The sequence below is a fragment of the Oncorhynchus mykiss genome, chromosome Y (assembly GCF_013265735.2).
Source record: "Oncorhynchus mykiss isolate Arlee chromosome Y, USDA_OmykA_1.1, whole genome shotgun sequence".
In the NCBI taxonomy this organism is placed as follows: Eukaryota; Metazoa; Chordata; class Actinopteri; order Salmoniformes; family Salmonidae; genus Oncorhynchus; species Oncorhynchus mykiss.
In genome coordinates, this window is record NC_048593.1 from 8,615,291 (window position 1) to 8,627,423 (window position 12,133).

Consider the following 12,133-nt stretch of genomic DNA (forward strand, 5'->3'; position numbering starts at 1 on the left):
AGTGGAAATATTTTGGGGGGGATTCAGTTAATTTGCATGGCAAAGAGCGACTTTGCAATTAATTGCAATTCATCTGATCACTCTTCATAACATTCTGGAGTATATGCAAATTGCCATCATACAAACTGAGGTAGCAGACTGTGAAAATGAATATATTGTGTCATTCTCAAAACTTTTGGCCACGACTGTATATAGACATAATATAAGATTTGAAATTACTTTATTATTTTGGAACTTTTGTAAGTGTAATGTTTACTGTTAATTATTTATTGGATATTTCACTTTTGTTTATTATCTATTTCACTTGCTTGCCAATGCAAACATATGTTTCCCGTGCCAATCAAGCCCCATAAATTGAATTGAGAGAGAGAGAATGGCTGAAGGATGGAGAAGGGAAAGAGTGGACAGGAAGAGGGAGGGGAGAGAGACTGAGGGTTAAACAGGGAGAGGGGAGAGAAAGGGTTGGAGGCACAATACAGAAGGAGGTAGAGAAAGAGGAGCTATATGGAGACGGGCAGAGAAATCAAACAAGATCGGGAGAGAGTGAGAGGAGTTTGATAAAGAGAGGGAAAGAGAACTATAGAGGCAGAGAGTGAGAATGGTAGACTTGGAAGAACTTTACACCAAAGTCACTTTACACCAAAGTATTTTATCTCCACAAGAGATTTGATTTGACCCATTTTAAGGAGACTCAACGGATTGTTGAGAAATACTTATGCTGAGGAAGGAAACATGAACAATCCCTACCAGTTCCTGTGAAAGTTTCATCTCCTAACAAGAATCACTCTCATGTATTATTGCAACAATGTGTAAACGAATAAATCCTTATTACAAAAAAATATTTTTTAAAGTTACTACTATGAAAGGGAGCAGGCTTTTTAGCTATCTGGAATGGCTGGGAGCCCACTGGGAAATAAAAAAATATGTACTTTTTTTAATGGGTTACATTGTGCTTTGTGATGTTTGATGTTAGACGTCTGATAACTTAATTATGACACTTAACGGTAATGATGTTTGGGAGATTAGCATTATAAGGGACTAGTGTTCTCCCACAGTGTTGTGAATGTGACCTACAGGCACGCAGACAGTGCACAGGAAGTCTCATCTGCCATTCTGAACAGTGCTGGGGAAGCGACTCTGAAAATATAGTTTACCAAGCTACCAATTACTTCAAACGGGAAGACGTTGAGCTGCACTAAAGCTACGCTTATGAAAAAATGTAGTTTACTTAATTTAACTAAAGTTACTATGAAAAAGTAGTTCAGTACATCAACACTACTTTGTGAAACATTTTCATATCTTCAGCGGGCATCAACGTATTCACCCCCTTGGATTTCTTCACATTTACCTTTATTAAAATGGAGGTCATTGTACATTTTTGTCAATGATCAACACAAAATACTCTGTAATGTGAAAGTGGAAGAAAAAATCGTGAATAAAAAAAAGATTAATTAAAAATAAAACACAAATACTTGGATTACATAATTATTCACCCCCCCCCCCCCCCGAGTAAATTTATGTTAGAATCACCTTTGGAAGCGATTACAGCTGTGCGTATTCTTGGGTAAATCTCTAAGAGCTTTGCAGACTGGGATTATTCAATATTTGCCCACTATTCTTTTCTAAATTCTTCAAGCTCTGTCAAGGTGTTCGGGATCATGTGTAGACAGCTATTTCCAAGCAGATTTAAGTCAAAACTGTAACTTGGCCACTCAGGAACATTCACTGTCTTCTTGTTTAACAACTCCAATGTAAATTTGGCCTTGTGTTGTAGGTTATTATCCTGCTGAAAGGCGAATTCGTCTCCCAGTGTCTGTGTAAAGCAGATTGAAGCAAATTTCCCTTTTGGATTTTGCCTGTGCTAAGCTCCACCCCATGATTTTTTATCCTGAAAAACGCCTGTCTTTGCCAATATAAAGTATACCCATACCATGATGCATCTACCACCTTGAAAATAAGGAGGCAGTTACTCACTGATGTATTGTTATTGGATTTGCCCAAAACATAAGGCTTTGTATTTAGGCCCAAAAGTGTATTCCTTTGCCATTTTTTTTCAGAGTTGTTTTAGTGCCTTGTTGCATAACAGGATGCATTTTTTTAGTATTTTTATTATGTATATTTGTATTCTTCTCTTCACTCTGTTATTTAGGTCATGATTGAGATGTCACTACAATGTTGTGGATCCACCCTCAGTTTTTTTCCCATCACACCCATTGAACTCCGTAGCTGTTTTAGAATCAAGGTGACATCCTTGAGCTGTTTCCTTCCTATCCTGCAGATCAGTTCAGAAGGATGACTGTATCTTTGATGTGTCTGGGTGGTTTAATACATCATCGAAAGCATAATTATTAACTTGGCCATGCTTAAACAGATAGTCAATGTCTGATTTGTTAGTGTTACCCATCTACCAATCACTGCCCTTCATTATGAGCCTTTAGAAAACTTACTGGTCTTCGTAGTTGAATCTGTGCTTGAAATGCAATGATTGACCCAGGTACCTTAAAGATGTTGTGTGCATGGGGGACAGAGGAAGGGGTAGTCATTCAAAAATCATGTCAACCCCTATAATTTCACAGAGTCCAAATTTTACTCCTGAACTTATTTAGGCTTACCTAAACAAGGGTGGTGAATACTTATGCAACACCTATATTTAGTTTTATAATGTTTTATTCATTTGTAAAAATGTGTAGAATTGTCTTTTTTGGGTAGATCAAATGGAGAAAAAAAATCACAAATCTATTTCAATCCCACTTTGTAATGCAACAAAATGTTTAAAAAAAATGTCAGACTACAAATTGCAAGAACAGTTCACTCTGGAGTCAGATGTTTGCAGAATAGGTAATATAGTCTATTAAACACAAAGACAATGTTTCAAGTGAGTATAAGGCAGTTCTGATTTTCTTTTCTTTCTGCAAAAAAAGTACTTTGCAGTTCCAGTAGTTAAGTACACCGCTAACATTGCAGAAATGTAATCAACTACTGAAAATACTAACAAGATTTGAATGTAGTTCAGCTACCACCAAGCTACTGCAGAATGTAGTTAAGTTACTAGTTGAACTACATGTGGTTAACTACACCCCACCACTGATTCTGAAACACTTGTCCACATACGGAAAATTATATACTGTAAATTATCTCCATTTAAGGAATAATCTTTCTTGAACTTTTATCTGAAGCAGAATACACTCAAAAAACATGACTTTAGAGTAAGACCCATGAGGTGGTCTTACAGTCAGTCACATGCACAGAAACAGCAGCCATAACCTGGGGCTCTTCGATTCCCCCTTTTGTGGCTCCATGGCGCTCAATCATTTTGTCATTCAGACTGTGTGAGGCATCAGCTCGGAACAAAGATTCTCTGTTTATTGACACAAACCATTAACTATCTCATCTCAGGTACAACACACGTCCAGCAAAAGCGCAAAAAGAGTGAAAAGCCATTGTCCTCTGCGATGGGATTTACATTTAAACAGCATTATTCTTTTGTTGGTGGGTGGGAGGGGAGATATACATTTAACATCATTACCCTCGACTAAGAGGGATACTTCAAACAGTAGGCTGATGATGGTTAGGTTGAAGCCATAGGACTGAGCCCAGGTCTCCTGGATATATTACGTGATACAATCTATTATTTTCTAATCTTCTGAAATATATCAACTGGATATGAGCTAGGGTTCTCCCACGCATGTCCCAACTAAACACAGACAGAGAAGCAAAGCCGGTGCCAACAGTTAGGGGGTGATACAAGAACATTACCCCCCCCCCCAAAAAAAATGATCTGATTGGAAGAAAAAAAACATTCTATAAACAAACAAGTGAAAAAGCAAACAGCTTTGTAACTCCCCTCCCCTGAAATCCCAAAGGTACCTACACTAACCCTTTACCCCATCCCCTTCTTCAATAGGTACAGTATAATACAGCACAACGACGTTCAGAAGGTAGCAGACGAGAATGGTAAAAAAAAACACTCATGCAAATCAAGGCTGTTTCACACGGAGTCACAAACACAGGAAAGTCTTCAACCGGGGATTCAATCCAATAGTCGCGTCTTAGCGAAGTCGACAATTCGGCTTTTAGAGGCAAAGTTCGCGGAGATTGCGTCTATGGAAACGCTGCAGATGTCGGCTCAATCAATTTTACCTTTAAATGTCAAGTGCGTTACTACGCGGCTCTGATTGAATCCCAGCCTTCTTCTTGTACAATACAACAGTTCGCCCCAACAGTCAGTGCTTTCAGGGACTGTATTCAAAAAGTGAGTGCTGATTTCGGATCAGATTTGCCCTTCAAACATAACGCATAAGAGAGGGGACCTGATCCTAGATCAGCACTCCTACTCTGAGACTCTTGGTGAATACAGGCCCAGGTCTTCTCATGGATGTTGATGTTGTTGCTGTTTACTTGTTTACAGACTTCTTTATTTGCTACTGAATGGATAAAAGTGTGTGTGACAGACTGTGGTCATAGGCTCGGTGGTCATCTGGACATAATATCTTCCCACAGTTCTCACCGTTTGACCAGGACCTCCTCTGTTTTCCCGTTATCTGTTCGAGGGGCGAGGTTCTCCCTCTCTGTCTGAGGGGCCAGGGGGTCCTGGTTGGCAAACAGTTAATAACCAATCCCATAGTCCATTGCTAGGACCTCCCTGACCCTGAGATAAGTCCAGGAAGGAGGAAGGAGGTACAGTCCATCCAGAGACACACAGAGCCACCAAGACAATCTTCTACGATAGTTACTATTCATGATTCAAAAAGGCGTGATGTTTATTTGGCATCTGTTCTTTTCAGTCCAATATATCATTTTGATCTCTAGATGTATCATGTTTCTTTCCTTCTTAGCAAACAGTTATCTTTTTAATTCCAATAGATAGTGCACATTCATCTATGTTGCAGTTCCAGTCACGTTTAATCTAATCTCTCGTAGTACAGTTTTACAATATACTATATATGATACTCTTTCCATAAAGTCTCCCATAGATATATGTTCATATATAGAATGATCTCTCTCTTTCTATTGTGTGTATATATTATATTGTATATAGTCCTGCCTCTGTGGTTACAGTTCCTGTGAGCTGATGACGTGGAACAGCGTGACGTTGTACAGGACCTGGTGTCCGTTGTTCCAGGCGTAGAGCGCACGGTCCCGAGGGTTGTAGTCAAGCATGGAGATATGGGAGTACTTGTTCTGGAAGGCGATGTCTATGTACTCATACGTGGAGGAGTTAGTGCTGTAAGCGTAGTACACCTTGGTCCCTCCAGAGTAACCGTTGGTAACATAGAGAGTACCGCAGATCATGAAGGCTTCGCCGGCGCTCCTCTTGGGGTGGTTGGTGGTCCAGCTCTTGATGATCTGCAGCGTGCTGGGATTCAGCTTGCTGATCACGATGTTCCCTGCGTTCTGATTGGTGGCGTAGACGGCCCACAGCCCGCCCTCGTCCACCATGAGGTCGATGTCGGAGTGGCCGCCCCAGGCGTAGTGATACATGTTGTTGTAGCCGGCGTTGTCCAGCTGTCGGGACTTGCTGATGGTGGAGGTTTTGAAGTCGAACTTGATGATGACGTGGCTCTGGAACTTGTTGAAGTAGATGGAGCCGTTGTAGACCACCTGACCTGTACCGGACCATGGGTGGGGGAGGCGGTGAGACGTGAAGTTGTCCGTCGTCATGAAGTCCGCCATGGACTTGTACTCCCGCACAAATCGGTTGTTGTGGTAACCATCCATGTACCACACCTAACAGACAGAACAGATGAGAAGGAAGAACAGAGGAACCATTAACACAGAGTCAGAAGCAACTTTATAATACAAACAAGATAAAACACACCCTGCAGTCCTTTTAAAACCCTCATATCAAACTCCTCAGTGCACCATTATGTAGATGGGAGCCATATAAACGTGTGGACCACAGAAAGCCTCATTAAATCGGTGCCTCAGCTCAGAGCGGAGCGGGAAGCAGTGTTCCTGCCTCCTGATGGAGCAGACCAAGACGAGATTGTGAATACAAACAGTCAGGAATGACAGGCAGCTGCAGGCGGCGGCAGGCCGGGATCGGGAATGAGCCTCTTGGGAATAATGCGGATCATTCCAGATAAAATGCTCATCTCAGCTGCATTCTCCCTATGGCTCTTAGGAGAGAGAGAGGGAGTGAGGGAGAGGGAGAGAGAGAGAGAGAGAGAGAGGGGGAGAGAGAGAGGGAGAGGGAGAGAGGGAGAGGGAGAGGGAGAGCGAGAGAGAGAGAGAGAGAGAGAGAGAGAGAGAGAGAGAGGGGGAGAGAGAGAGGGAGAGGGAGAGAGGGAGAGAGGGAGAGGGAGAGAGAGAGAGAGAGAGAGAGAGAGAGAGAGAGAGAGAGAGAGAGAGAGAGAGAGAGAGAGAGAGAGAGAGAAAAAAGAACGAAAAAAATAAAGAAAAAAATAAAGAAAAAAAGAAAGAAAGAAAGAAAGGGCCTCTCTGTTGTGATCAATCACATCTAATCTGTCTTCCTGGTACTATTAGAACACATTACACATGGTCTCACAGATGTAAACGATACATAGCACATCTTTTCCGGTCCCACTTAGCTACTTTGTCTTTCCCTACTGTCTCATACACTCTCTCATAGACCACCTCACAAGCAGGTGTACTCACAAGCAGTACATTGTAAAATTACTGGAAAGTTTGTGGAATTTCTCAACCCTACTTGCAGGCCTGATACAGCCTATAGACTACGAGTTTCTGGCCACTGTATAGAGCCTTATGATATACATGTAATGATTCAATAATAACGATAACATTAGTCTAGAAACTCATTTAGTGAAGGCAACAGGACTGAACATTTTACTGTTACTGTTACTGTCACTAACAAATGCATTCATGGGTTGTTTCGCTACAATTCAATCGTAAAGGCAAGGTACACTGGGAAATTATTGGAGGTGTGGCTTAGTGGTGGTGTTACATTTAAGTATACATTACTCAAAAAAACGAAATTTGTTTTACTCATATGAAGGTAGTGCAGCTCACTTCAGCTATTTAAGTTTCTTAACTTATTTTTGTTTGGTTGTCATGGATATTCTAATCAATAATGAGGAGAGACAAGGTCAATCACCAATCAGGATATTACTTTATTCAAACCTTATTAATAAAGGAGCATAGAGTATGTTTTCTAGCAGATACACCCTCTTAGTCTACATGACAAACAACAGATGTATGGAATGGTTCACAAGGTGAGAAAGGAGTACCCCCCAGCCAGGTAGCATTTGTTATGAAGACGGTTTTAATTGTACCGAGTTAGGCCCCTAAGATCTCGTCCCTGGTACTTCACAGTACAGAAACACCAACTCATTCTATGGAATAAATCAATTGTAAAGTCCTGTGGTGAGTCAGCCTCTGGGTCATACAGTATCCCAGGATAGGTGCAACATCAGAGATGACGTATAATGGTTCAAGACACTACCCCACACATCTTGTCTCAGACCTTCTCTCCCCCAAGGCAAAAGGAGGAAGTGACTGGTGCACAGACATTGTGGTTCCCCATCAAGCCATCCCTTCACATGGTTTAAAATAGGTAAAGACATTCACACATGAAGACAATGTTCCCTCCTGTCCTCTTATCTTTCTGATATTCTGCATAGCACCAGGGACATGTGATAGACAAGCCTGACTCCTATGCTCTCTGGACCCCAGGTGACTGAGGCCCATAGGGGTGAAGTGCAACTGCCAACACCAGAGTCCGAAGGGATACATTCTAATAACAAGAGTTCAACAGTTCAATTATATAAGCATATTATACAGATAAGACATCTTAATTATCTATATTACCGAGCTAATTAGGATTCCTCCACCACAAGATGTTTGAGAAGCCAAATGTTTATATCCCAGGACAAACTCAATGTTTATATCCCAGGACAAATTAGCTAGCAACAGCAATCTAGCTAAATAGGACAAATTAGCTAGCAAGTGCAAGCTAGCTAGCTAAATTGCCATAAATGTTTAATGCTTTTTGACCTGTCCCCAAATAAATGTAATTGTTTCAGAGTTTGTTTTGATATTTTAACATGCGTGTTGTGATCGCGCTTGGTGTGGGGGGACAAAATAAATGTATTCACGATGGTGCACGATGGCGCACGCATGCAGCCGGTTTTTGTTTCGTGTTAGGTTTAGGGAAAATAGGCTTTCGAATAGGAATCAATTATTTGGTCCCCACAAGGATAGTAAAACAAACATGTGTGTGTGTGTGCATGATCTGAGTGAGGGTAATGCAATGTTGTAAAGCACTTAGTCTGATCTTCCAGTAGCAACAGGAGTGAAACACAGTACCAAGGTCATGAAATCATTACCTTAATGGAGCTGGGCTTACCATGTTGATGGATGGCTCAAGTGTGTGTGTGTTTGTGTGTGTATATATACTATATGTTTGTGCGTGTGACTGTGTGTGTGTGTGTGTGTCTGCATGTGTTTGTGTGTGTCTCAGCCAGTATTGTGTCGAGACCACCTAAAGCGAGACCGAGGCAAGACTGAGACCAGGAAAATGCGAGTCCAATTCAAGACCATGATTGCAATTTTGTCAAATCAACACATAATAAGAGTTCAAAATGTCCAGTATTTCTGTGTTCATATTTCAGAACATATATGGATTCTTTAGTCATTCAGAATAGTGAATAAATGCATGCTGAGGGAAAATAGAGCCACTCTACAAATTATTACTAACCCAAACACAGTGGGGAACAATGGGCCTTCTGCGCATTCAGAGAAGGGCTAAGGATTTATAAATGAATGATTATAATAATAATCAATAATTATAATAATTATAATATTATTTTCAATGACGCTCTGATTGAATCTCTTCGGTTTTTGCTGGAAAGGGTTAACACTGCTGGTCTCTGGGAAGATACATCTAACTAGCTAAGTCAACCATTGGATAGTCCATCAGAAGCTAGATAAAGCCATGTGCCAAGTGTATTAGGGCAACATTTTGGAGTGAAAGTGGAATAAAACAATCACATTTTGACTTAATGTGTGGGACCGTTTTTCAAAAAACTTAAGGAAACTTCTGCCTTTTTGAAGGTCAACAGGTCACTGCGTAATAGCGAGCAGTAGTTTTCCCATGGTCAAGCTAGCTAGCTTTTGTTGTCGGCTAGTTTGCAGGAGGATGCAGCAGGTGTTTTGAAAGAGGATGTCGTTGCTAACCCCTTTTCAAAAATAACTTTCAACAAGAAGTTAAGTTCCAAATCATCTGGTGAGTGAAACTGTGTTTTTATTGCAGCGTCTTTGCTGTTGTTAGACATCTCTTTGAAAATAATTTGTGTGAAACATTGTTGCATTTTAAGTGAAACTGAAAGCAGTTTAGCAACATGAAATCTTATTAAAAGCTGTTCATATACACTCCCTGGCAGAATATGACACTTTAAAAACATTTTCTGACAAGACCACCTAAATATGGTAATTTTCACATTTTCATAAATTCATAGAATGTTTAGGAATGATGTATACTAAGGCATTTGTGAAATTTTATAGTAATATAGAGTGGGAAAGCGGCCTTGCATTTGGACAATAGACACTGCAGTAAATAAACTAAATAGAAACATGTCTTGTCCAGGACCAGAGTATAGACAGACCAGTGTGCTGTAGGTCGCAATTGTAAATGATAACTTGTTCTCAACTTGCCTACCTGGTTAAATAAAGGTGAAATAAATAGCCAATCAGAGCCACAGTAGGCCTTTATACTAAAAAGCCATTTGTCACACGAACCTGCCATCATTCACTTTGAACTGGACTGTGTGTTTACAGGCAGTTACAACAGTGCGACTTTAGATCATTAGAACACATTCACCAAAAGCCATAAAATACATGTGAATGGATTTCTGCAAATACTGTATGTAAACACCACAGGAGTCCTCTAACATTTGGGAATTTTACAGTCCTATTGATGAAACAACCATGACAAGGTAGTCTCTCTCTCTCTCTGTTATGCACATCATCAACAACAACAAGATCAACAACTAGTGCTAGCCAGAGCAAGATGAGTGAAATCTAACGAAGGAATATTAGATAAACCCTATCAAACTTTTTCAGCTAGCTGACTGTCAAAATTCCAATGATAAACAATGGGGAATTGTAGCCTCCTCGTCCTTCTGCAGCTTGACTGCCAACGCAGTCTTGTCCCCAAGCAAGCATCCAAGCTAACTGGCTAAAGTTGTCTAGCTTGCTAGCTAGGTACTTCCAGACACCTCACTCTGACTATTTTACTCATCGTAGCAGAGCTGGTTAGGCTGTTTACATGTTATCTGGAGCAAGTTAAAAATAACCTTTTTTGCCTATGTTTATTGATACCGGTCATACTCAGTGGATGTTGCGCGTTCGAAAATTAATCAGTTGTTCTGGCACACGCAGACGAGAGTGCTCTGAAATCGGAGCAGATAGCAAGAGTGAATTTGCGAATGCAAGAGATATGCTAACTGGATAACAGTCGTTCAAGTTCTTGCTAGCTAACAAAATGACACCTGTATCTCTAGCTGTATATAGCCACCAAAAAACGATATGAGGGGAAAAAGTCAGTCACTCCTCCAATGGCATGAATTCCTCCTAGCAGCTAGCTAGCTATCTACAGTAGCTAACGTTAGGCTACGTGTTTTTAGTTTGCTACATAAACATAAACTTAGCAAAAAACACTGGCAACTGTGTTTATTTTCAGCAAACTCAACATGTGTAAATATTTGCATGAACATAACAAGATTCAACAACTGAGACATAAACTGAAGAAGTTCCACAGACCAGTGACTAACACTTGAAATGGATAAATGCGTCCCTGAACAAAGGGGGGATCAAAAGTAACAGTCAGTATCTGGTGTGGCCACCAGCTGCATTAAGTACTGCAGTGCATCTCCTCCTCATGGACTGCACCAGATTTGCCAGTTCTTGCTGCTCTTCCACCAAGGCCCTGCAAGTTCCCGGACATTTCTGGGGGGAATAGCCCTAGCCATCACCCTCCATTCCAACAGGTACCAGACGTGCTCAATGGGATTGAGATCCGGGCTCTTCGATGGCCATGGCAGAACACTGACATTCCTGTCTTGCAGGAAATCACACACAGAACGAGCAGTATGGCTGGTGACATTGTCATGCTGGAGGGTCATGTCAGGATGAGTCTGCAGGAAGGGTACCACACGAGGGAGGAGGATGTCTTCCCTGTAACGCACAGCGTTGAGATTGCATGCAATGTCTACAAGCTCAGTCCGATGATGCTGTGACACCGCCCCAGACCATGACGGACCCTCCACCTCCAAATCGATCCCACTCCAGAGTACAGGCCTCGGTGTAGCGCTCATTCCTTTGACGATAAACGCTAATCCGACCATCACCCCTGTGAGACAAAACCGCGACTCGTCAGTGAAGAGCACTTTTTGCCAGTCCTGTCTGCTCCAACGACGGTGGGTTCGTGCCCATAGGCGATGTTGTTGCCGGTGATGTCTGGTGAGGACCTGTCTTACAACATGCCTACAAGCCCTCAGTCCATTCTCTCTCAGCCTATTGCGGACAGTCTGAGCACTGATGGAGGGATTGTGCGTTCCTGGTGTAACTCGGGCAGTTGTTGTTGCCATCCTGTACCTGTCCCGCAGGTGTGATGTTCGGATGTACCGATCCTGTGCTGGTGTTGTTACACGTGGTCTGCCACACGATCAGCTGTCCGTCCTGTCTCCCTGTAGCTCTGTCTTTGGCATCTCACAGTACGGACATTGCTATTTATTGCCCTGGCCACATCTGAAGTCCTCATGCCTCCTTGCAGCATGCCTAAGCAACGTTCACGCAGATGAGCAAGGACCCTGGGCATCTTTCTTTTGGTGTTTTTCAGAGTCAGTAGAAAGGCCTCTTTAGTGTCCTAAGTTTTCATAACTGTGACCTTAATTGCCTACCGTCTGTAAGCTGTTAATGTCTTAACGACCGTTCCACAGGTGCATGTTCATTAATTGTTTATGGTTCATTGAACAAGCATGGGAAACAGTGTTTAAACCCTTTACAATGAAGATCTGTGAAGTTATTTGGATTTTTATGAATTATCTTTGAATGACAGGGTCCTGAAAAAGGGGAGTTACTTTTTTTGCTGAGTTTATATGCTAGTCTATTAGCCACGTTTTGACTGACTTGTGATCATTGATTGTATTAGCCT

At 41.6% G+C, this 12,133-nt stretch overlaps 1 protein-coding gene across 4 annotated transcripts in view; it reads right to left on the reverse strand.

Moving 5' to 3' along the window:
- Nucleotides 1-2,751: 2,751 nt before the first annotated feature.
- The window catches only part of LOC110509591 (noelin), a 64,203-nt gene continuing 54,821 nt past the window's right edge, over nucleotides 2,752-12,133 (reverse strand). For all 4 annotated transcript variants that reach the window (XM_021590575.2, XM_021590574.2, XM_021590573.2 and 1 more), the window contains exon 6: nucleotides 2,752-5,727. In XM_021590575.2, coding sequence (XP_021446250.2) covers nucleotides 5,053-5,727 — 675 coding nt within the window. In that variant the 3' untranslated portion in view covers nucleotides 2,752-5,052. The remainder of the gene's footprint in view (nucleotides 5,728-12,133) is intronic.